We start from the raw sequence: 26,456 nt of genomic DNA on the forward strand, positions 1-26,456 counted from the left end.
CTAGTATATTTCCCTGTTGCTCCCTGTTAGCCATTTCTTCATTTTGTTCATCTGTTGCTAACTGCCTGCTGCTAACGCCACTGAGTTGTTTCGTAATGGTATTAACTCACGCCTAAAACACTGCCTTCTGTAGTAGGGGCAGATGTAGGTCAGCCGATGTTCACGCTGCAAATCAACTTCTCCAAGTCTTCAGTCTCGGGTCTTCGTCTGCTTGTTTTGGTCCGCATCCAAGGGTGTTTGTTGGTTTCACACCCACCCAAATGGACCAGAGTTCGATTCATTCGGACTAAACAAGGCAGAGGTGAAAACGCCCTCAGTGTAGCCAGTGAGGGAGCAGGATCCTGGCCAATGAACAAGCCAGAGGCGGGTCTTCAGTTCAGTGAACATGCAGGAGAGTTGTGCACAGATGAACGTGTGTGAGAGTATTTTCCTGAAGTGTTTATTTAGCAAATTTTTAGGGAAAGTATGGCATTACTTAGGGACATACTGAGGATACAAATGGAGAGTTGAGACTTGGATTACGGTACAGGATTATGCTGGGAATATGAAACAGATGTTTTTCATGTCCTTAGAACCTCTGTCCTTTGTGAGGCATACTATAAAAAACTTTTGTCATCTGAGTAAAGAAATAAATGAGTGAATAAATGATTCAGAATACAGGGTTTTGGGTGAAGTGCCTCTTTAAGAGACGCTGAATAATTTCTACCACCCTACAGTACAATGTGCCATTACCAGGGACTTGACAATTACTCAGTCAGGGGGATTTCTGGCTTCAAAGCTCATGTTTTGGCCTGAATCCTGTTTGTCATGACTCATTGGAACATCAGGTCTTTTAACAAAAAGCTGTGTGGTTGGGATTGCGTTGGCTGGTCTGCTGGTTGGTTAATTGGTTTGGAGAGAAGGAAAACAGAGGCCGCGGTTTGAACATGATTTGTCATCCTGTTGTTTGGTTCAGAACCAAGGTGGTTGAGGTGAGATGGGCTGGAAGAGAGTGTTTTTTTTTGGTGCAGGGATATTGATGATGTACGTGCAGAAAATGGTCAAAATCTCCCATGAATGTCAAGGCATGAACAACCTTTGGTACTTTGGGAATTATGTGGAGAATTTTTGAACAAATATGTGCTGTCAGCTGGCATTTGGGCTGAGACAGTGATGGTTGCACGGCAGTTTCATCGAGAGCCAACAATTACTTGAAAATAATTTATTTTTCAAATAGAGAGTTTGGCTTTGAAAGTGTTTGATTCAGGTTCAGGTGATTTATATTCAGGTCAGTGCCAGCGGTCTATTAGTAGGCTTTGCTTTGCTTAATTGTTGTTGGGAATGACTTGGCTTAGCTTGTATAGAATTATTGAAATCCTTTAAGAAGTAAATACGCAAGGTTTCTAAGGTCCAACGGGCGTATTTAAACCTGCCAGTGTTTAGAACTGAATTAGGATCATGTACAATAACGGTGAAAGTGCAGTTACGGTTGCCTTTTGTCGCTAAATTGAGTCTAATCAAGACTGCAGTGCAAACTCTCAGGCCAGCTGGTGCAGAACTTGGACTGGTTGAGGAAATAATGACTGGTCAGCTCTTCAGCTTCAGAATCTGGACACTGTCAAAGGCTTTTAGGTCAGGAGGAGGGCAGAGGAATTATGCAATTTGCAACCACGCAGTACAGGATGTCGAGCAAATTTTGCCCCCGTTAGCTCAACCCACAAAAATTCCAAGGAGGGAGGAGAAATCCAGCGTCATCGTTTTTTTTCTCAGAGGCTTTCTTCCGAGCACCTTGATCTTGAACAAGTTTGGCCGGGAAAAGCGAGGCGGGTGCCTAATTACTTTGGAGCGATGCTGTAGAGTCAGCCCTGCCTGTGGGAAATTAGAGTTTTTACATCACGACGAAGCGATCGAGGTCTTTCATGTCTGGGTGATGTTCCATTTGCGATGCTTCTCAGGTCTCATCAGAGTATGCTTTCACGGTCATCTTCACCCGTCAGATATATTGCAAAGTTTTATCAATATGGCCTAAAGCCCATTAACGGTGATTTCACCCTTGATTACCCACTTAATTAATTAGACCTCAACCCGAATGAGAGGACTAATCTATAGTTTGTATGGTGGATGAACCGCCTCCTATACCACCAGGCCAGTGATATCTGTGGATGTATTCTTGTATTTTTTTTTGTATAATGCATGTGTGTGTGTGTGTATGGCTGTGTTTTGGTGAACAAGCTGTGAAACCCACATTGTGTGTGCAAAAGAGTGGGCAATAATCTGTAAATGGTGCAACGGGCTGGACGCCAAGCAACTAAAAATAGCCCCACTGTTTTGCTGGAAACATAAGCACAGGAACAGGAATTTGTTATAAAGGTACACAAAAAATAACAAAGTTGGCATTTATTGTTTGGTATGTCATAAAAATATGATCTGACAATATGAAAGACCTACTTACTCATCAGCAGGGAAAAACCTGAGAGTGATACTGCCTTGAAATGGAAAAAAAAAAAAAAAAAAAACTCAGAAAACTTTAGAGATGTGCCAAGGAAATCAAATTTCACTGCAGGGTTTGCAGAGTTTTTAATTAGCTGGTTGGTGGGAACCTCATCACATCGGAGGTGCATGATATGACTGACTGAAATTTCCGTTTGATTGCGCGGCGATTGTGCCTCTCCGTGCTTCGGTCTGTGTTTTCGGTCTGTGTTTGCGCGTAGGCCGCTCGCCGCTCGGCGCTCCCGCTGCTGGCTGAGTGTCTGGCTCATCACGGTGAATGGCGTGCTGTCGCGGTGCATTGTGGGCGCTCCAGCAGGTGTCTGGACTGGCGCTGTGTGTTGGTTCAGGTGTCTCTCCTCCTCCGGCCTCTCGCTGCTGGCTGCTGATGGATTCGATGAGATCCCGCCGGGCGGAGTTTCGCTCGCGTTTCCCCGCTCTCTCTCTCTCTTTTTTTAAAAAAGCAGACAGCGCCGAGCGGGAGGAGGGAGACGGGCTGAGAGGAAATCGATGGCACGTAAATTTAGAGCCGGAGCCGCTCTCCCACTCTTGGCTAATTTGGCGCCTTCGTTGCAGTTTGCCTTCGTTAGGGGGGAGGAGGAATGGACGGATGCTGACGGAGGACGGAGTGTGGGCGGCCTAAAGCGCAATACCACAAGATAAAATAAAGATTATTATTGGCTCGGTGCAGACTGAAGTCTTATGTCGCTTCCTCTACTGGCTGAGGCAGATGAGGACTTTTTTTTATTGGATTGGCATGATTTCAAGGCATAAAGTGATGGCATGCATATTTTTAACACACACACACACACACACACACACTGAATGTATGAAAGCTGCAGGGACCTCAGTGCTCTGCATTCATTCCTGAACATTTTGCATCGATCCCAGTCTGGACAAGAGCGAGCGTCTCCTCCATACGAGAGCAAGAATACCAAATCTGTGCTTCATTAGAGCAGTGGTTCTCAACTGGTGGGTCACGGCCCAAAACTAGACCACAGGCGTGTCCACCAAGCCCATACAACACTTTTATTTTGAAGTTCCCAGCTCCCAGACCCACATCTAAAACACTTTTTGAGAAGACAGAAATAAATGAAAAAGGAAACAATTACAGTACAAAACTAAGAAAAGTAAAGGGAGCTAAAATGTAATTTAAAATGTAAATATAAAAAATGACTCTGGTTTCCAATAAATAAGATGTGTTTCATCTTCATCGGCCAAAGAAGCTATAAAATATTTTATTCTTAAAAAAAAAATTAAAGGACCTTGCAGAGGGTTTTATTTTGTAAAATGAAATCGATTGGTTCTTATATTAACTTATGTTTGGACCCTGACTAAGGATGTAATGTGGAGTTAAAGACTTCTGATAACAATATATTCACAATATATTAGGTACTTTTTTGCACATGAAAACACATTTGTAACAAGGGATCATCATATTTGGTAATTAAATAGTTATAATAAAGATTTATACTGGAGGCTCTTTTTTTTTTAATATATTTTATTTACAGTTGAGCACTAAACTTTCTCACTTGTTAACACAATCTGCAGCACCATCTGCTCGGCTGGGAGCTGCTGCTCTGCCAACTCGCTGCTACACAAAGAGCCGTAAACAAACGCTTTCATAGCAAAACGGGTTTTAGATTACCTCAGGTGCGTTTTACTGCAATAAGCACTTGCCTTCCTGTGCGTGCGGGACGGCATGTTGTCTAAAGTGATGCCGATATATCTGCAATGAGCTGCAGGCAAAGATAATATGGTGCCACAGAAGGTCCACTTTACAAAATTGATTAGTAGTTTATAGGCCGACTCTGACCAATGAGCAAGCCGACAGCTCCCACACGGCGCCCGCTGAGACTTTTTGGCTCATTTGAATCCTTTGCCGTGTGAAAGCAAACCGAACCAAGTGAACAACACGACACAGTTTCAGCTATTCCACTGATTCCAACCACAGGAAACAGAAGACAGGTGTGAAAATGAATCCTAAGCCTATTCTGGCTCATTAAAACGGGGCGAAGTGCCAGAGTGACCTCATGAAGAGCCTCCTCACCTTTCCGATCCTCGCGAGGCGGTGGCGATTTTAATGTTTTAACCTTTCTGCGCCTCTCTGTGGGTTAAGGAATTTCCATCAGCGCTGGCCTTTCAGAACCAATCGGACAAACTCAAAAATGCCCGGTGGTCAAGCTCAAAACAAGGCTGCTTTTTTTTTTTTTCATTTCCTGAAAAAGCTGACATTTTGGAGATCGAAGATTTTGGCCTGGACGGGGACGATTTGCCCCTTAGAGGTGCAGAAATGTGAGGATCCACACACACAAACACAAACACACATACACAAGTCACACTTCAAATCAGTGTTAATCTCTATGAACAGATTTTGCACACACATATATGTAGAGTCTGTAGGCGAGGGACCAGATTTTGGTATCGGAGGTGTTGTGGTTTCCACCTCTGTTTCCGTTTGTCATTTTTATGAAGGTGTGTGAGGAGCTGGACACCAAAAAACATCATCTGGACCTAAAACGCCTACAAGAAGTATCGGTGTTTGAATACTGTGTGGTGAAATATTTGACTCGCGTGATAAAAGAAACGGAAAAGGAAACAGTTTCTGTCTTGTTTCCGGCTGCTCTGTAAAGCCTGAAAACTTGGCGTCGCCTCCAGGGGCTGAGTCTTCGTCAGATGATGGCTGACGCGCTCTGAGGCTGAACCGGCGGTGACAGCAGCAGCGGTGACAGCGGTGGTCAGGCTGAGGCTGGAAAAACAGGGAGAAAAAACCCCAACATGATGTAACATTTTCACAAGGAGTTGTGCTGATGCCCCCTGAGGTCGCTGCACTGTGGCGGTGGTGACGAGGAGGGGGGATGGGTGTGTCTGCAAGTGTGTGTGTGTTGTTGGAGATGTGTGTGAGATGTGTTGTGTCAGTGCCAGGCGGGGAGCAACCCCCCGCGGGTCGGGGAGCCACCTGCTGTCATGGAAGTCCCTGGAAGGCCACGGAGAGCGCACAGCTTGTGTCTGCAGGCGCCGCGGCGGCTCAGCGAGGCCTAATCCAGCCTGACCTTTCTGCGTGGCGCGCATGTTGCCATCGCCACGTCCAGGCAAGCTGACAGAGCCGAGGGGAAGCCGTGTGCGCCGCAGTCGGGGGTCGGATTTAACATTAACACTCTGCCTGTTAGCATGGAGGGAAGGAGCAACACAGGAGTGAGAGGGAGGAACTGCTGTAGACAAGAGCGAGATGATTTAAAAGAGAAAATAACGTAATGGAGGGATCGGAGGATGGCGGGATGAATGTGTAGAAGGACACATGAATGGAGGAATGAATATGAGGAAATATGTAGAGACTAAAGGATGGAAAAGTAGAGAAATGGAGACATGGATGGAAAATTTAGTGGGATGAAGCAATGGGAGAAATGGAGGAATTGAATGGATGGATGGATGGATGGATGGAGGTAAAAGATGGAAGAATGGAAAGATGCATGCGGAGATGGAGGGATAGAGGGAAAGGAGGAAACAAACAGTAGTAATCCCTGAGGGAGCAGTGGGTTAGCTGGTAAACACTTTTCCCTCCGCTCCTCATGTGCAAGATATTACAGCTTATTGCTAATTTGCTGTGTTTCAATTGTAAAATGTTTTAATGTTTTATGTCTTTGACGAAATAAGAAAACATATTGTGGGTACCTTGTAGACATTTTTTTTCTCTCTCTGCTGCTCATTTGCTGCAAGATATTACATCTCGTTGCAAATGTTCTGTGTTTATCAGGCGTTCAGTTTCCTTAAACGCCACAGATAATTTGTGTTTTGTTGAGGAAAATGCTCAGAAACTGGACAACAATGGCCATCAACTGTGTGTGGTATCAACAGTTTTACAATACTCATATTCAGCTTATTGGCTTTTTTTGTAAACCATGGTTCTCCTGTTAGAGGGATTAGTCCTTGTGTCCAGAGAGCACCTTTCTTTTCTTTTTCTTTTTCTTTTTCTTTTTTTTTTTTTTTTTTATCATCGACAGTTTTGGGAACTGCAGCTTTTGGCTCCCAGTGGTGCGATGTGACTATTCAAAACCCAAATGAAGCATGCTGTTCTTTGGCTAAAAGTTGAATTATTTCTAGCTCTTAATGCTCATAGGTCTGAGCACTAAAGACATGCTAAGCTCCCAGCGCTGTCAGGAACACGCAACAGTGTGTCCTTCGCTTTGAAAATAATTAGAGAGCGAAGTCGGCGCCGTGCAAAGAGCTTCCCCGATGGACGCGTAATCTCAGACTGTACGGTGTCTCGCTTCACAAGGTGCTGTTTTGATAAACAGGTGCTTATGAGCCATGATTTAACATGCGTTGCTCGGTCTTGACTCATGCTCTTTTCATCTGCGTTGCTCTGTCCTGTGGCTAGTTAATTTAGAGGCATTTACATATGAGCTGAGAGCTGTCCGGGTCCCAGGGGAGGCCTTTGAAGCTTCGGCTTGAGAGAAAGCGAGAGAGAGGCTTAGTGGGTGGGGGTTGGCTGGCGTTGTGGCTTGAGACAGAGGAAAATGAGAGCCTGGAGCAGGGGTTTGAGCTGAGGCATGGGTTAGAGACGAACCGGGGTACAGCCATAGTCAATACCACTTTAATCAAATCCCAAGTCAAGACCAGATCCAGTCGAATCCAAGTCCAAACTCGGGCCCAAAGGGAGCCCAGATCAAGGCGAAACAGAGACCTGAGCAAATTGAATCCTGTTTTAGACCAAAAGAGGAAATTAGCATTGCACATGGTGTTCTGAACGTAAAAATAATGCTCACAAAGTTTCTTAAGGAGTACTGAAGCAGCGTGTATGTCTATCTGCAGGTCGACCCTAAGCTGTAAAACACCAAAGGAGTCATTCCATAGGAACGAGACGTTTGAGGACCACACAGGTTTCCACAGGGGGAACTGTTGCTTGAATAGTTTGAAGCACCTCACGTCAACATTCAGTCGCGGGTGAGACCGAGACAAGTCCAAGCTGTGATGGACACAAGTCCTAGACGTCAAAAACAAGGGTCTAGAGATTTGGATTGCTATTGCCTTGTGCAGATGATCAGAGAAGGGCTGATGCTGGAGCTGGGACAGGTGCCAGGGCTTGAGGGAAGGGATCTGGGCGAGGATTCGGTCTGGGGGCGAAGACTAAGATGGAGAGGTGGATGGTGAGGCAGCAGATTGTGAGTAAATGTAAAAGGAAATCATGTGACAATAGTGGCAATAAATGTTGCACGCTCTACTCTCTTTACTTCTTTTCTGGAAAAAAACAAACACAAGCACATCAGTTCAAGTTCAACATGGCTGCATGCTGCGGTCCATCCAGGTCTACTGAATGACTGATGCTGTAACATTTATGATCACTATGAACTTGCATGAAACAAAAAAATGTCTACTCTCACTATAACTCTCAGAACACATTTTGCCCGCTCACACAACTTATATTCTAGCAAGCTACAGGTGGTTGCACGACTGATTTCCACATTAGCAAGTTTCTGGCTTAAGCGCCGTTTTACACGACGAGGTCTTTCAATGAATTGCATGACCAAAAGTCCATTACTGTTAAACTTTCATCATACATCTGTCCTGCTACTTTTCACCACTTTCACTCGCCTGGAAAAACAGAAACTCAAGCATATTTCACCAGCACAGTTCAAGTTCAGTGTGGCTGCATACTGTGGGCAGTCTAGGTCTACTGAATGATTCATGTTTACGCTCCTGAGCCTGACCCCAAAAGCCCCCTAACAGCACCTACAGACTGTGAGATCTCAGCAATTTATAAGTTTATTGCAAAACACACAACATGGATCTAATAAACTTGGCTACGACTTGGCTTGTTTTCTGTGCAATGATCACACAGCTGAATCTTATTGGCTGTGACGCACGCCGGTATACAATAAAACATCATCAGCGTACGTGATCACTCTGCACTGCTGTAGTGGTAAACAATGATGCTAAGCCAGAAATGATCCTTAAAGTAGTGATATTAACGTATTAATATTAATTGTTAATATTAGGGGATGTTAATGTGTTCAGACAAAAACCTAAAGAAGAGGAGGAGAAGGAGGAGAAGGAGGAGGAGAATGTGGACCCGGTTGTTCTTTTCTTTGTTGGAATCCCATACGTTTCATTTTGCTCGTTTTACCTCCGTCACTGGGTTTAGCGTCAGTGCCACGTTGATCATTGTGTCATGTCAGGCTGTGTTCCTATTGGCTGTTTGTCAGACATAGGTTGTAGTAGCAGTCACAGTGCGATGTAGGGCCAACGTTATGGAGGTACAGCCAAGGATATTGCCACATTTCCTCTACCTTTCGTCTGGGACACCCCAGAATCATACAGGATATACCCGGCTTAAGCTGCCCAAAGCTCCTGTGTGAGTTTTACTCATTGTAAACCTGGATTAGCCTGCTAAAACATAACAGCTGCTATTGCAAGTGACCACACATCAGATTCTGAATAAGCAAAATAATAAACCCAAACAAAAATAATCAATGAGAATGAGGGGTGTCCAGTGTCTGTTCATGTGTCCGTCATTACTGCCGGTCACACATCAATACTGGAACTGCTTGTGCTTGTGTTTTGCACCAACAGATAATCTTTTCTTTTCTTTTCTTTTTTTGACATGGCTTTATTGCCTTTCACAATGCAACACTGGACACTAAAGAAGCTGAACTATTTTCGTAGTCTTTCAAATTAAAAGTGAGATGAAAGGTGGGACACACACACGCAGTGAAATTTCGCAGTTAGAGAGTGTATTTGCGTGCAGAATCACACAAACATACAAAGACAAACGTGAGCGTACAAAGTCATGTTGCCCTCACCCACACACACACTTCATGATACCTGATGGGTTTTTTTAACTCCTCTTTGTCCTCTAAAGGGCCGACGTCTTTGTTCCCTGCCACGCCATAACTTTCCCCAAACAGAGGACGCACAAACACAATCAGCCGAGGCTCAAACAAATAAAAGCAAAGTGACGATGCACTCTGCTCTTTCCAGTTTAATGCGTGAGCAGCAGCAGCAGCAGGAGGAGTTTGTTCTGCAAAGAGAAGCAAAATGTTTACCGGCATGAAAACGCAATTACGAAACAGAAGCTTTCCTCCTTGTGAAGCGCAGGGAGTTGAAGGCGGATGAAGCGGGCAGGGTTGTTTAAGGTGTGATGTTATGTAAAGAAAAAAAAAAGACAGAGAGAGTGTGGGAGGCTGCTGAACTCTGTGCCGTCGTCTCTCTTCACCCCCAGCATCCGTCCAGGCTGCACCCACATCCTCGCTTTCCCTCTCTGTCTTCCCTGCTCTCAACCCGCCACTCCAGCCCTTTTTCATGCTTCCATCTTACCTCAGCATGACCTTATGTACTCATCTGAAGGTTTTCACGATTCCTGATGAATTGTGTTCAAATACACCTTGCCAGCACCTCTGATTCAAATGAGGCAAACCTGCTGATTGGTTGGAGGTTGGTCCGAGTTCATCAGTGCATCCAGTCGCATTTGTTTTGTCTTAAAAAAAATACCCCAACTTTAAATTGAAACCCCTTAAACAAAATCAGTTTTTAACAATGTCAGCATTAAATATCATCATAGTGCTGACAGACCATTATTTATAATAGATGATTTGAATTATATAGATAATCGATGAATCGTTTCAGTCATTTATCAGTAGAAATACCAAACGTTGCCTGGTTCCAGCTTCTCTAAGTTCACTAAGATGTTAAGACTGTCTTATTTTATGCCGTTCTTATATTTATTAGCAGTCGACCGATATGGGGTTTTCAATGGCCGATGCTGATATTTTAGAGAGCAGTGTGGCCGATGCCTGATATATAATGCTGATATTATGTTAATGTTTTTCTAACAACAACAACAAAAGAAACACAAAATTCTTGAGCTTAAATTAACATTTATTTAACACTAATGTTAGTGTCGGCTTTGTATCTGCTTGCTTAAGTAGATCTGCACTCTGCATCTGCAATGCACTTATTTAAAAAAAATAAATCAGGTAAATAACTGTCCACGGGTATTCAAAATACTAAACTATGTTTAAAAAAAAAAAAAAAAAAAAAAAAAAAACTTATGATAATAGGATTTATCGGCAGACAAGGGGGAGTGCTAACATCGTTCCACAGCAGCCAGAGTTTTTGTTTATCAGCGTTCTGAGAGCAGATATCTCAAAATGCCAGATATCGGTCTGATTAGTCGGTTGGCTAGTCTTTATAAAATTAATAATTTAGGGTTTTTTTTCGTCTGCTGGTCAGGAAGGAAGACGTTTGAAGCCAGCACTCTGGACTCTGATTTCACATGAGACTTTGTCGTTGTTTTTGACATTTTATAGATGAATCGATTAATCACCAATGAAAATAATGTTGAGTGAAAGAGCTGTAGCACCTGTATCACTGATCATGGATCTAGATGCACACAGCTGCCAGGTGGGGCTGACTGTCCGTCTGTTCAACTCTTCACTCCATGGCAAAATATTTGTCCCTCCAGATTCGCTCCCCAGTCCCGGTTTCAGACCCGGCTCCTTCCACCGCCGCCGTCCCGGTGCCGGCCATCAGCTCCTCTGTCCCAGCCCTCCGACCTGCACATCTGCCTCTGCCCTCCCTGCAGCTGGCAGTTTATCTGACAGAAACACATAATGAATGCAACAAAAACCTCAACAAAATTAACATAAAAACACTGCATTCATAGTAGTACGGTGCAGCAAAACATGCCTATGCTTCGGCAAAAATAAGCATTTTTATTATTTTAGCTGTGCGCTGGGTTTCACTTTCTAGTCAAGTTGCAAAGTCAAATATGACTTTATTTTAGCAAACGGATGATTTACAGGGATGGGGCAATATATTGAAATTCAATAATGTGGGAAGAAAAGTAAAGAAAACAAAAAAACCTGTCATAGTACAGTAACTACAGTTTATTTACACTTTATTTACACTTACTTAGTTCAGATTTTTGCAGTTATTTCAGTCTTTACAGTGCAACACATGCAAGCGACACAGCATTTATTGCACAAGAAAAAACCTGCACACATTTTCTGGCAGCATATTTTTGTCGCACCATTACTTTACCCCCTGCAGTTATTGCACTCATTTTATATTTTATTTTCCTTATACCACAGAAACACATGGGAAAAAAATCTCCTTTTTGATATTATAATATCTACAAATTAACGGCACTGGGAATATTATGGATTTGCCCCTGCTGCTGCTGCAGATCCAGGCAGTGAACGCAATAACTCGGGTGCTGTTTATTCAAATCTTTTCAAATTTTCCATGAACATTCATGACCCCTTGGAGGAAAACCCCTCTCGTTTTTATTGACCTTTGTTGACTTTTCATGACCTTCCCCTCGAGCACGGCTGTCAAACGAAGCTCAGGTTTTCTTCACGGATAAATCCTGCCACTCATGTCTAGTTCTGGGTCTAATTTGAATAACTTTGTCTAAATCTATAAACCTGTTTTGTATTTTTTTTTTCAGTCTGCAGCACTTCTTGCAGCACTTTCTTATAACAGTCATATACTAGTGGCAGAGTTTGCACTGAGCAAGAGGATAATATCAGCTTCAAGGAGTTAAAGTAATTTTTGAATGCTAAACAAGTGCGATCCAGAGTTTGAGTGTGTGTGTATGTTCTCGTGAGCATATGTGTGTGCTGTATGTTTATTTGTACACGTGTGTGTGCACCCTGCGGACATGTTTCTGCTTTTAGATGGAGCTTCATCTTTCAAACACCTCGGCCCTGATGCGTTGTGAGGCCAGCATGTGCGATGTGTACAGTATCGCTGGTGAAAGAGCACGAGCGCTATTTATTTATTCCATCCCATTCATGTTCAGCGACGTGGGAAATCCGGCGTGTTGTTGACGCTCGGGGCCTGTTTGCTCACAGTTTTATGCGCCACTGTTTCCATACTGCAGCTGCTATAGCCTCAATACAATATCAGCACGATGGAGTCCCCGAACTCAGCCTGTGGACGTGTTGCAGCGCCTTCCCTGCACTTTATGAGACAATATCTGCACCATATTGGAGGATAGTGATGATGATGTACTGTTAGTTTTTGTGCTGTTTATTATTTATTATCATGGCAGTTTAAGTGTCAAAAGTTGATTTTTCACCCAGCTTGGTAACAAAACATGAACTTTGTCCACTGCAGATCTGATATTCTTGTAAAAGTTGCTTTGTTGGAGTAATTTACTGCACAAAAAAGTCAAGTTTATTGGAATAAAATTAGATTATGATTATGGGGCAGAGTAAGAACTTTGGTCCTCCTATATTTTTAGTAAATCTAAGTATCAGAGGAGGTGTACTCATACCAAACCAGCATGGTGGTGTGTAGTACGGTGCAGCAAGACTCACCTATACTTTGGCCAAAAATAAGCAGTCGCAATGCATCATTATTATTATTTTAGCTGGACTGCACTGGGTTTCACTTGCAAAGTCAAACATCACTTTATTTAACACATGGATGATTTATAGGGACAGGGCAATTTATAGAAATTTACTAATGTGGGAAGAAAAGTAAGGAAAACACAAAAACTTGTCATATTAGAGCAGCTACAGTTTACTCTGCTCTAATAATCACAAATGAGAGAGCTCGCCCATCAGTTTTACACACAAAAAGGCTTTTTGACTCACTTTCTTTACTTACAGCACGTTTACTAATTTCAGTTTAGTGCAGTTATTTCAGTATTTACAATGCAACACGTGCAAGCAACAAAGTGCCTGTTGCACAGTACAGTGAAGTAAATAAATATCAGTCTCCAGGCTTTCTTCTGTTAGCTTTGGACTAATTCCTGCATGCATCAGGATGCAGATCCATACATCCGGATCGATCTGTGGCTCAGAGATAAACAGGCCCGGACATTTATTCACTTCCTATTGTGGTTACACTAAACTGTAAAATCTGTGTGATGTATCAGATATCACCCCCAGAGCACATGCCTCCTCCATCCTGATGTTGTCATTCAACTTTTTTTTTTTTTTTTAATTTTTTTTTTTTTATCACATTGTATCATATCATATAAAAAATGGTATTGTGACATAAGCATACTGTCCCTAATGAGTTACCTCTGTCTTTAAAGTCAGGGCTCACCATGGGGTTATATACTGTATCTGTGGTTTGTCCATAGAAATGGAATGTGTAGAACAGGCGCAGTTCTTTGGTCCATCTGGTTCAGTATTTCTTGGTGGTTCACGTCGCCATGGCAACAGCGCTTACTGATGTTACTGTGTCGGCGGAAGAGTTTGTTTGTGTAACTTGATTGAAACTTCCGTCGTGACAAACTGTTCGAGTGTGAAGCTGGTGGACGATACGCCGACATGGCTGGATTTTAACGTTACATTATTATTAACATTATTATTTTAATTTATAGGCAATTAAAAGTAACAATTTCCAGTGTATTCACTCCATACGAATTCACAGTCCTTTTTCCCCAGACGCAGTCGAGTAACTATAGGAATATTACAGGAATATTATAGGAATATTACAGGAATATTACAGGCGTGGGAATAGTGTGGAAGTGCCCCACTAAAGCATAAAGAAATAAATAAGAGCTCACTGGGAAAGGCATGGTATAGTTGGCTCTCTGCTCCCGACTTGACATCAGTTGAATGTTTACCGCTGTTTCCATGGCAACGTGAACCACCCGGAAACACTCTGATTGGCCGGTTTTACCCGTTCAGTTTCTACGGGCTTGCATTAGATTCCTGATTAGTTTTATTTTGGTCTGTCATGAAGCTCTGTTCTTCCTGAGGACCTCCTCTGCCTCCCCAGAGCATCTTTAGCAGAGTTTGGGCTGCAGAATATGGATTAAATGTCACGCTTTGACTTTCGCTGTGACTTGGAACACAATCGTTTGGGCTCCGGTCTCACTCTGCAAGATCTGCCACTAAATGAAGCGTTCACCACGTCTGTAAAGATTCACGCACGATGTCGGCCGGCGTTCCACATATGAGTCATCTTAACACCTCGGCTTGCTCATTTGTGTATTTGTGTATTCACTCAGGTCTCATTTTTTTTTTCTCTGAAATAGATATGTAGCTATTCATCTGCGGACTAGCTGAAGTATCCCTTTATTCTTTCTTTCTTTCCATCTTTATTCTTCTATTCCACGGCTTTGGAGTTGCTGCATTCAAACTAAAAATAATAAGCAATTTTCCTGATGTTGGTGCTGAAAAAACAACCCACAAATAAACATCTCAGAAGGTCAGAACGTGACCTCGGTTGGTGCTGCAGACGTGAAACTTTGCACATCACTCATCTGGCTGCTCTTTTGCAAAGTTGGTTGTTTGCCTGACAAAACCTAAATTAAATATATCTGAGCTTCAGAACAGGGATAAAAAAAACTGAGGAAAATTGTTGTGGGTGTCCGAGGACCAAATTTTCATCAAAATATGAAATTTGGTTGTTTTTGGTCGCTGTGGGGTTTGGCTCATCATGTAGTGTTTTACAGCCCAGATTCTACTGAATATACTGCAGTAGAATCCAAAGCTTTATTTTAAATTATATTAATCAGTATATACATGCATTTTTTTTTCAGTAAAGACACTTTACTGGTTTGAGTTTTTTGAATTTCTGTATCGGCCTGAATGAGCTCCTCCTCTTCCTCCTCATTCAAAGCAGCTTATCTTGTAACTGGAAGTCTGCAGCTTCACCACGTTTTCAAACTGGACGTCAAAATAATCCACTTAATCCAACCTCGAGCCTCGAGACAGTGGAATGTGTCCCTCATCTCCATCCAAAAAACACACTCTTTTCACTTACACAGCATTTGTGCAAATTAAAGTATTCACAAATGACGTGTGAGTGAATACAAAAGGAGTTTGTGCTCTCAACACCCTCTAGTGGTCAGAGGTGGCAGCTTTAAAATCTCATGATCCCTGTCCCAGGAAATTGGTGCTGTAAGAGTAAAACTGAATGTTTCCAGTAACTCTTTCCAGTCAGGAATTTATGACGGCGTATTAGAGCCAATTTAAGGTGAAAAAATTATGGAGCTGAAGGAGGAGGGGTAATATTCAAAGAAAAAACTTCTGAGAATAAAGTCACAAATTTACAGGAAAAAAACTTGCATATTCTGAGATTAAAGTGGTAAATTTGTGAGAAAAATAGTTTTACTTTTTTCGAGGAACCACGAGGCTGGATCGATCACACCCTGCAGACGCCGCCGCCGGCCGTGTATCAGGCCTGCAGTCGATGTTACGAGGAAATACCTGTGATTTTAAAAAGACAGTGACAGTGAATTTACGACTTTAATCTTTTTCTAGCAAATTTGTCGCAATTTATTTTTCTCATAAATTTGTGAAGTTTTTCTCGTGAATTTACCACCTTTAGCTCAGAGAATATCCAGTTTTCTACTTTTTAAGTCTAGGACATTAATCTCAGATATTCTAAATTATTACCCCCCTTCGGTTTTGTTTTTATTTTTCTTCCCCCTACAATGGTCCTAATTCTCCATCATAGGAATTATTGTCTTCAATGTTCTCTTGTTCATTTGCATGTAAGTTGTATGACATTTCATGGATGTGAGCGTGTAATCAGGCGATCGTGTGTGCAGCTTTACACCGTCTGTGCTCGTATGTGCTGAAGCAGCTGTTTTCCATGTGGCGTTAATCCCCTTCAGCAGCGATGGATTCACCTGTTAATCTGGAATAACCACACCGGGGTGTTTTCCTTTGGATTAATCTCATACGGCCAATCTCTCTCTCGCTTTCTCGCTTTCTCTTGTTTGTCTTCCTCCTTCTTTTGATCCAGCTTCCTCTCTTTCTCCTTTCCCCCCATCTCCCACTTCCTCCTCTTGACGTTTTCCTTTCTTTCCGTCTTCCTCCACCTCTCTCCTGCTCCCTCTGTCCTTCTCTCACCTCTCTCCCTCGTCCTCCTCCTCAGTCCAGTTGGATTAAAAGACACCGGTCCGCTGTGGTGAATGTGGATCTTTAAAGTCTCCTCTCCCTCTCCTCTCCTCCTCCTCGCAGGGCATCAGCAGCCTCTTCAGCTCCCTCAAGGTGGTTCGCCTGCTGCGTTTGGGCCGGGTGGCCAGGAAGCTGGATCACTACCTGGAGTACGGGGCGGCCGTCCTGGTCCTGCTGGTCTGCGTCTTCGGACTGGTGGCCCACTGGCTCGCCTGCATCTGGTAAGACCTCCCATCTGGACTTTACATCATCCAGGTGTTAAAAAAATTCACTCGGGAATCGGGAATCATCCACTGTGTCGCGCCATTTCTGCCGGGAGTTTAGACATTTTATTTTTCCTAACTGCTCCTAGTTGGTGATGTACGCTCCAATGTGTTCAATCTCAAACCATAAAAAATGTACATATGAAAAAACCTTTTTCCAGATATCTGGTGTAATCCACAGCCTCCAGGGCTGATATGAGTTTTTTGGGGAACTATTTCCTCCCGAACAACGCTAGCAAACTGTATCCATCCACCCTTAAAAAAATGAACATATGTTGCCTTCATGTGCATGTCTGAAGCTTGAACATTTGACGTGGAAAGCACAATCTGCCGACTTGATTGACGTTCAAGCATACTGGTCGGAAATATCAGGTAACCATGGCAACCTGAAAGCATCTGTGTTTTTTTTTTCATCGGGTTTCATACAACTGTAAAGATCAAATATTGAAAAGTTTCATTCCACGTTGGCAGCAGGATGAGGAGCACAGATTCTGCTGCAGAAGTAGAAAACAAACATTTTTTTTCATCACAAAACAAAACAAGACATTTTTCCGACTTGTTCCATGCGTGTGTTGCTCACTCATAAATATAGTAAATCTGGTAAATACAGGGTTTATAAGGAGCACTTGAAGGCAGCAGAACTCACAGATGTTTTTCCCCTCCCTCAAGGTGGAGAGCCGGTCCTCCTCAGGAGGAAATAGTTCCCATAAATAACTTCCCTTGAGCACTGTGGGTCACATTTTTTTTGTATTTTGTGCAAACTGTCCCTTTAACAATTGATTTAAACAAAGACATGCACACATGGTTGCCACACTTCAATTTAAATTTTTTTTTGTAGAGGTCTGCAATTTCATTGTAAGGAGATGATAACTAGCAAGTACTGCGTTTAAAATTTGTTTGAAATTACCCCCAAGTCACATCAACTTTAACCTCAAAATGTATTAAAAGCAGCTCCGTGCAGCTTCGTTGTAAAGAAGTTCTCCAGGAAAACGATCGAGTAAAAATCTTCATCTGCAATATTCAGATCAGGTTCAGTGACACAGTAAAAGATTTGGTTTCAATAAACATGGATGTAAGCTGGAATGAATTTCAAAGATATTTTCAGTACGTTACTTGCTAATTAGCTCCTCCTTCCCATGAAATTCACTAAAGTGAAGTATTGTCTTTTTGTGACCAAAACTAAATGTCCGCCGGCAGGTACAGCATCGGAGACTACGAGGTCATCGACGAGGCCACCAACACCATCAAGAGGGACAGCTGGCTCTACCAGCTGGCCATCAGCATCGGCTCCCCGTACCGCTACAACGCCAGCGGCTCCGGCCAGTGGGAGGGCGGGCCGGGGAAGGACTCCCTGTACATCACCTCGCTGTACTTCACCATGACCAGCCTGACCACCATCGGCTTCGGCAACATCGCCCCGACCACGGACGGGGAGAAGATCTTCTCTGTGGCCATGATGATGGTGGGATGTAAGTAAAATATTGTCGTACGTCCTCTGCTGTGATTTCGCTGTGGGTGACGGCTTTGTGGCTTTGTGGCATTGCTTTGTGGAGTTTTTGCAGAAGTTAATAATCAGTTCGGTGCCTCACATGTGACTCTGCGGCTCTTTGGTGTGTGGCAGTGGGAAATTGCATCATATCTAGGATGTAACCGTGCATTCTTAGGGGGGTCAGGTCTCCCTCAAAACTGAGAAGATGCCACTATGCTGTAGAAAATGTGTTTCTGTCTTTGAAGACTGGCGTGCTCAGCGTCGCCAAACCAAAGTCAGAGGATTTGATAAGCACATGGGACGAATCATGAAATATCAGGGAATTTTTACCAACCCTTAACTTAAACAATCTAGTTATTAGTTACAATCTAATTACTAGTTATTCATCAAATGCAATATAATATTTATTTTTCACCCCATTCCACTCCAGTTCATGTGATGTTGACCTCACCTGTGGAATAAACGAGAATTTGAGTTTGACATTTTGTTCAAGGCAGAAATCGCCATGTTGCGTTCATGAAACTCATCGAAAATCAACATTTTATTCATTGAAAATCATGGAAAATGCATTGAATTTTACACGGATCGTGTTGGAACCCGGGAAAACATTTACAAAACATCAGCAGTCATTTTGAGAAATGGAGCTGATTGTTAAAATCTGGAAAGCCCTACGCTAGCCGTCCAGCGATTTAAATATCCCAGGAGTACAAAGTTCAAAGTTCAAGACCTTTATTTGTCCCCAAGGGGCAATTGATTCTGCCGCAGTAGTAAAAAACAGTACAACAACATCGACAACAACCACAATGACAACAACAGAGTCAGACACACAGTACAACAACAACTACAAGGAGACACACAAGGCACACAGTAGTAAATAAATCAGTAGTAAAAATTAAAAAAAAAAAATCCGTAGTAAGTAAATAAAATAAAGTCGGCTAGAAGTCAGTTAGGTCGGTTTAGGGAAGGTGAGAACACCAACAAATGTAATTCCAACACTTCAGGACTAAAATAACTCGTGAAATGCGATCGGTTTTGCAGATTCATGATTCATTCTGTGCTCTTGAACTCTGATTTTCCCCCTTAAGTAGCTTCAGAGTTAGACAGAACATTTTTTTTTGCCCGCAGTCGAGGACAGACTCAGATCCATACTGTGTCTCCGCTGGTCGCAGCACCTCACCACAATATTGATTAAAATATCCAAAGCCAAGGTGCCGTTGTGTTATGGCCGCAGCATCACAACAAAAAGAACAGATCTACGTGTCTTGTGCATCATTTTTAGACACATTCCTCTGGAATTCAGCAGCTCACGTTGGGGTTTTTTGGAAACCTCAGGATCTCTGCTAGAATGTAAATGAAAGTTCTGCGGGTTTGAGGAAAGCTCGGCAGCGCGGCGTGGCTTTGTGATGACGAACTCATTAACGGCAGCGCTGAAAAAGGTTTTGTTGAGTGTGTGCCGCTGCCTCTGCTGTGTGCTGTTGCTATTTCTAGATGTGTGTGTGTGTGTGTGTGTGTGTGTGTGATGCTGCTCTGGGGCTGTGGACCTGCTGCATGGAGACACAGTGTTATATTTTTTTATTATTTTATCTCTCGGTGTGATGCTGCGGTGCAAGGAAATAAAAAATCAAGAGGCCTTTTGTGTATTTGATGCCACTATAGGCGTTTTACATAGTGTGTGCACGGTCCTGGTGGATTTACAGCTGCATAAAGGCTCTGCTACTGTATGTCGTTTTATTTATTTTTTTTCTCCTCTTTCATATCGTATGAGCCGAGGGAATAAAAATCAGAGGCCTTGTGTGTATTTGATGGTATGTCTGCTGCATGTTGGATTTGCTTTGATGGACAGGAGATGGTAAATAAAAGGTCCATTGTGCACACACTGATGGGCCCAGAGGCCCGGCGGATCAGCGAGCAGCGCTCAGCGGGCTCAGCTGATTGGTTGGTTGAGTTGGTTTGACTGTGCAGTGATTGCACTTGTTTTAAATTAAGTTTATTTTATTCTCTTGGTTTTTCACTTTATTGCAAAGCACTCTGAGCTGCACCCCCAATATGAACGGTACTATATAAATAACAAATTATTTTATTTTGTGTTATTTTATTTTATTTTATTTTGTGTTATTTATTTTACTTTATTCACTTTTTTATTTCAATTTAATTTTATAATTTTTTGGTTTATTTTATTTTGTTATTTTATTTAAATTCAATTTGATTTTTAGATTTTTATTTTATTTTATTTTATTTTTTTGTCCATGTGATGTTATAGGATATGTTAATATTGGCAAACAGAAAGCCCTTGAAGCGCTTGAAGAACTCGGTGAGTTTGTCTTCTGCGACTCAGGGCATGAAATATGAATGATTTTTTTTTTTTTTTTTTTTTCATCATCTGTGACGTTAAAGGAGCGTGATGGTAAAGGAAAACAGACCCGTATTTGCTGACAGGGCTGTGTGTAAAACGGGGCGCGGAGGCCTTGGAGATCTGCGTAACCTTTCCACGGTGGGGATTATAGATCCGTTTTCAGGGGTTGTGTGCGTATGTTTTTGTTTTTGTAAAATTGCAACAGGCCCTTGTGGATCTATGTGTTTGGACACTCCTGAACGTGCAGGTGGTTGTTCTCCACCGGCTGGTTCTGCTTCTGGGAAAAACACGTCTCGTGCATCCACGTGCTGCTGTGTGTGAAGCTCTCGTTGGATCTCTGTGTGACTGCACTTCTTGGCCCTCTGCGAGCGTCTTGATTTTTGCATAATGGTTTTCTCTAATTGATAACGCGGGTAATAGGGATATGAAGGAGTCTCACGGGGTCTAGTTGGTGGAAAATTAAGTCACTGTGGAAGATATTACTCTCAAGTCTTCAGTTTTGCAACTCATTCCCACGTTTTAACAATTTGCACTTCTTATCTGGCAACAGATTAACAACCTGTTTTAAAAGCTGCACACACACAGCCTTGCAATCTCTTATGGAACCAGTATCTATTTTTTATTATTATTATTTTTCTTTTTAAGTGGCAACTTTTGCACTTTGTATTTGAAGGCGAAATAGCTCTGTTTTGCTTTTAATCTTGCTGCCTGTGGCTGCCTTGATGCAGCTTGTGTAACAATGTCTCTCTCCTGGAGGAGAAGTTACTTTCAGGGCATGAATTATTAAACCGTATGCACACTTTGCAAAATTGAGAATACGGATTTCCACATGGACTTCTTTTTTTTCCCCCCACTGAGGGAGCCTGTGGAGGCTGCAGAGACATCCACACAGCCTGCAGAGCTGCAGAGGGTATCTGCTGGTGTTGGAGGAGACTGACGCATGGAGTTAAATCAAATTTTGGAAATCGACCAACACCGCCGCTGTTATCCATGTGCCTCCCCAGATCACATCCACATAAGAACAAACCTGCACTGAAACTGCATTTTCTTTACAGGTTTTAAAAGAATTTACAGCTAAAAGGATTTCAAGCTGTTTATTTTCAGTTTTCAGCTTCAGTGTAAAAACATTGGTATTAACACCGGCTGGTAAAAACCCCCTAGCCTCCTTGTGCAGATCTGATCATATGTGTTATGAGTTTAAACTAAGAAGCCATGGCCTTCTCTCTCTCTCTCTCTCTCTCTCTCTCTCTCTCTCTCTCTCTCTCTCTGTGTGTGTGTGTGTGTGTGTGTGCCTCTCGTGCTCATGTGCTGGTGATGAGATGCGATCTGTTTTACTGACCCCCAGAGGGACGTTTCCTTTCTCATCCAGCAGCTTATAAAGCAAATCACCCCCATACACACACATGCACACACACACACACACACGCACACACACACACGCACACACACACACACACACACACACACAAGCACGCACACACACACACACACACCAGCAACAAAAAGTAAAAGGAATGTGAGCAAGAGGATACTTGGGAATACTTTGACTTATGCAGATTAGACAGCAACAGTGAACGTGTGTGTGTGTGTGTGTGTGTGTGTGTGTGCATGGGTGCTTGTGTGTGTGTGTGTCTGAGTTCAACAGTAGCACACTCAAAAGGATTTTCTGAACGTTCTCAATGAGCGCTTATTTTTTTTCCTAATCAGTGTATTTCTGCCATGTAAGGGACATTTTAATGTCAATAACCTCTAGTGATCACTGCAGCTGATCAGGGACATTTTTAGGTTGTTCTGATTGGTACAGAAAGTTGTTTTGTTGTTTCAGTTCCAGTAAAATGTGTATAGCATGCTGTTCCAGTTCCTGTAGAGTGTTTCCTGTGTTTTAATCAAACGACGTTCCAGTTCCTGTTGAAGGTTTATGGAAAGTCGGTCTCTGGATGGGATTTCCTTTCCCATGACAACAGGGCTGCCCGCTCCAAGCTGTGTCTTTAAATAACGGCGAAGCCCTGCGGGTGCCTTGACTTGCTTTTCCTCCCCTCTCAGCCAATGAGACGGAGCATTTGGTTTTCAAAAAAAATCAACAAGACCAACTGGAAATGGCTGCTTCACATGAACAATATTAGAGTAACCAAGAGATTTGAGTGCAACTTTCACGAGTGTCGATGTTTCAGTGTTGGTGATGAAAATGTACGGTTCGACTTGTCACGGCCAAAAGTGCCGATGAAAAAAACGAGCATTCAAATTGTGTGTATGGGTAAGGTGAGAGCTGTGGAGAGTGTACAGCCATTGCACTATTTGTATTCAGGTTCGGATTCAGGCTTTTAAAAAAAAACTTAGGATTCGGGAAGAAACCGGAAGTGGGCACACTAGAGACTTCCGATGAGCTCGCCGGCTAACTTCGGGTTTAGCTCTCGGCTAACTAGAACGGGAATAAAATCATTTAATCATGCGGCTCTTCTAGACTTTCCAAACTTGATCGGACTGAATGGATCAAATTCTGCTGGTGAAATGATTCATTGTGGCAGCGTCTCAGAGGGATGTGATCGGCTCAAAACACGCACCAACATGTTTTTTGTCACGTTTTCATTTAATCTCTTGTAATTGGCTCAAAACACGCATCCAAACGTTTATTTTATTTATTTTTTTTTTTTTTTAGAAAAAAGCTCCCGAATCATGAGGAGAAACTTGGGACAGAAAAATGATTCGGGATCAAAGCATTATTTCTGTACTTCCGAATATCGTATTCGGGTTCGGGTACATACCTAGTGTGTAGGGAAGGTGTGTGTGTGTGTTCAGGGTCATCAAATTGTAATGTCTGGGGGCTTCTTGTCCCACCACAGAGCACATTTGAACAGCTGTTGTTGAATTCACAGAACTTGAGTGCAGCAGAAGGACTGTGGGTCCGTTTGGCCGGTTCAGAGTAAAATGGTGTTTGTGGTTAGATGTTCCCGTCACAAGGCGGCGTGCATAGAGCAGAGCACTTTCTACTTTCTGAAAATAAATAAACATTGGTATTTCACATCAGCTGGAATGTGGAGGTTAGCTCGGTGCAACGGCCACACGTCTTTGCAGTCGCAATGATTCATGCCGTGTTTTTGGGAAATCAACATGCGATCTGAAAGTCTGCTCCACTCCGAATCCAGTTCTTGTGGTTGAATTGTTAGTTTTTATGCACAAACCTATCACCTTCCAGCTGATACGTCGTGTCCTCGTCCAGCTTCAGGAGCCGCACTTTCACCTGAAAATGGCCGAGGAACTCAGCGCTTTGGGAAAAAAAAAAAAAAAAAAAAAAAAAAAAAAAAAGTCAGTCATGAGCAGTACCTCACCTGTGGCTCTTGTATATTTTCCGTGATCCCCGGCGCTGTCAGATTATTGTGTCCTCAGCCGAGAGCGACTTGTTGCTTTTCTCCGACGAGAGCGGCGCGGTCAGTCTCCTTTCAGTGACGGTAATTGACTCGGGCCACAGAGGAGAGCAGATGATTCATCCTCACTTTCCCTGTCACCGTGTCTGGGTGACGGCAGATTAAACTCTCCTGTGCTGTGTGGCAGCGTCTCTCAAGCTCTCGGTGATGCATGTTCCCCTTCCCAGATGTTTCAAACAAAACACAGAGCGGCAAGAGTCAACTGTCAAATATGTCAAATGTCAAAACAGAAATCAAACAAACTGGTGGATCATGTGAAGTTGGTGCCACTGGGCGCTCAAAATTGTATTTATTGCCCCCTTTAACATCCTGTCCTGAGGAATTTCTCTCACGTATTTCTTCATTTTTGTTGTTGTGTGACATAATTTGATTGAGTTTCATATTTTCTCCAGATCTCTGAGAGGCATGCAGCGAGGAGAGCGGTTCCCTCGCTCCTCCCTGAGAGGCCAGTTAAGCTGAAAAACAAAAAACAAAACAAAACAAAAAAATAAAAAACCCTGAAGTTTCCATTTATCCCCACTGCAATTAGTTGGATTAATTTGCATATGAAATGATCCAGTGCCTTTTGCTTTTTGGAGAACATTTATTTTGCACTGATGAGGGACTTTTTTTTTTTTTTTTTTTTATTGCAGCCTACCAGGCTATTGACTCGCTGTCTGAGCTAATCAGCTAATGTTGTCCCTGTGGTACACACTGTGGAGATGTTATTGTGTGTGTGTGTGTGTGTGTGTGTGTGTGTGTGTGTTTTAGTCTGTGTACTTTAATTGTGTTTACAGAGGCTTTACACGTAAATTTTTTTTATTACGTTTTCATTGCAATTTTTTTTTTGTAAAGGCCTGTCTGCAAACGCCATCATCTTCACCTCCCAGACATTTTAATGTGAAAGAGTCCCAAACAGAGAAGACGTCATAACACAGACTGCACTTCTCAGATTTTGTCCCAATAAGAACCACCTGAGTTTAGTGGGACTTTATACAGAATTACATAAACGGAAATTAGGCATGTTAGAATAGACTAGAATAGACACAATATTTCAGGGACAATAAGAAAAAAATGACATTGAGCACATTTACATGCACACCATGTTCCTGTATTATTTGGAATATCCTCAATATTCCAGTTGTGCACGAATCATGTAAACACGCACCGAACCGGATTAAGGTCATATTCCGGTTGGAGAGAATTCTGAATCAGAGCCCTGGCATGTGCCTGTTCCAACCGGAATATTGTGCCATGTAAACACCTTGATCGGAAAATGCCCAGAACCGGAATATTCAGTCACGTCTGCGCACGCTTGATTCACAATGAATCCTGGGGCATCTTTGTTGCTATGGTTACTGCAAGCGGGGGGAACGACATGCCGAACAGCAGCAAGAGCCAGGAGACTGCAGTCTGCCTTCAGCTGATCAAACACTTCAGTATCATGGAGGATATTGACAGGAGAAAACACAGAAATAGTGATGGCTTCTTCTTCTTCTGTATTTCCTGCAGACCAGACACCTATACGCATACTGCTGCCCCCGCAGGTTGAGTGTTGCATTACATAAGAGAGTGGAATATGCCGAAACATGGGAACATGCCAAGTAACATGTAATATATATATATATACATATATATATATATGTATATATATATGTGTGTGTGTGTGTGTGTGTGTGTGTGTGTGTGTGTGTGTGTATATATATATATATATATATATATTTATTTATTTTTATTTTTATTTTTTTTGAGCGGCGTTTGTTGTTATACTGCTAAAAACATATTTAATGTAACGTGTGTGTCTTCGCAACCTGAGGCACTGGTCACAAGGATGATGGTGACCAGAAAAAAAAAAAATAAAAAAAAATAATGGAAAAGTAAAACTATTGGAAAATACTGAACTAATTCCTGAAGATACCTTTGTACACTTTACACTTAAACATCAGTTTTTCACTTATGGAGCAAATCAGTCAAATGACCAACATCTCCATGCTGTCTACATGCAATATGTGTATTTTCAGATTTTTGTCTTGATGACTGAAGACTGAAGTCCAAATATGAATCTTATCATCCATCTCTCCGTGTATGTGTGTGTGTGTGTGTGTGTGTGTGTGTGTGTGTGTGTGTGTGTAAGAATGAGAGCCTGTTTCCTGGTTTGTCTCAGGTGAGTCAGGTGAGGGGCGGAGCTTGTGTCAGCAGTTTACTGCTGCAGATCAGAGCAAAGCCTCGTTCCACATTGCTGTTTCTGAACGTGTGAACTTGTGTGTGATTTGGTTCTGAAGAGTTTGACTCCAAATAGAAATATCAAAGAAATTGTGAGATCATCAGAGAAATGTTGATACTGAAGGATGAACACAAGGTGATGCTGTTATTTCTGGCATATGTTTTTAAAATTGTAATTGACATCCTGTGGTAGTTGTGGTGTTCCATGTGTCTATGAAACATATAACACACACACACACACACACATACACACACACACACACACACACACACACACGCACACAAAGAAAAAACACATGAATTTGGTTTTGACAATCACAGATATTTTTCCAGACTTTTTACTGCAATCACAGATTCATATTTTATAGTTTACTGCTATGCTTTATGTGG

General features: G+C 42.5%; 1 protein-coding gene across 1 annotated transcript in view; it reads left to right on the forward strand.

Annotated features, from left to right (window-relative positions):
* kcnh5b (potassium voltage-gated channel, subfamily H (eag-related), member 5b) overlaps window positions 1–26,456 on the forward strand; it is a 208,562-nt gene that overhangs the window by 31,237 nt on the left and 150,869 nt on the right. Inside the window, exons 7-8 of the mRNA XM_030044846.1 lie at window positions 16,401–16,558; window positions 17,798–18,069. Of these exons, the coding sequence (XP_029900706.1) occupies window positions 16,401–16,558; window positions 17,798–18,069 (430 nt within the window). The remainder of the gene's footprint in view (window positions 1–16,400; window positions 16,559–17,797; window positions 18,070–26,456) is intronic.

The sequence above is a fragment of the Myripristis murdjan genome, chromosome 22 (genome assembly GCF_902150065.1).
Source record: "Myripristis murdjan chromosome 22, fMyrMur1.1, whole genome shotgun sequence".
Lineage (NCBI taxonomy): Eukaryota > Metazoa > Chordata > Actinopteri > Holocentriformes > Holocentridae > Myripristis > Myripristis murdjan.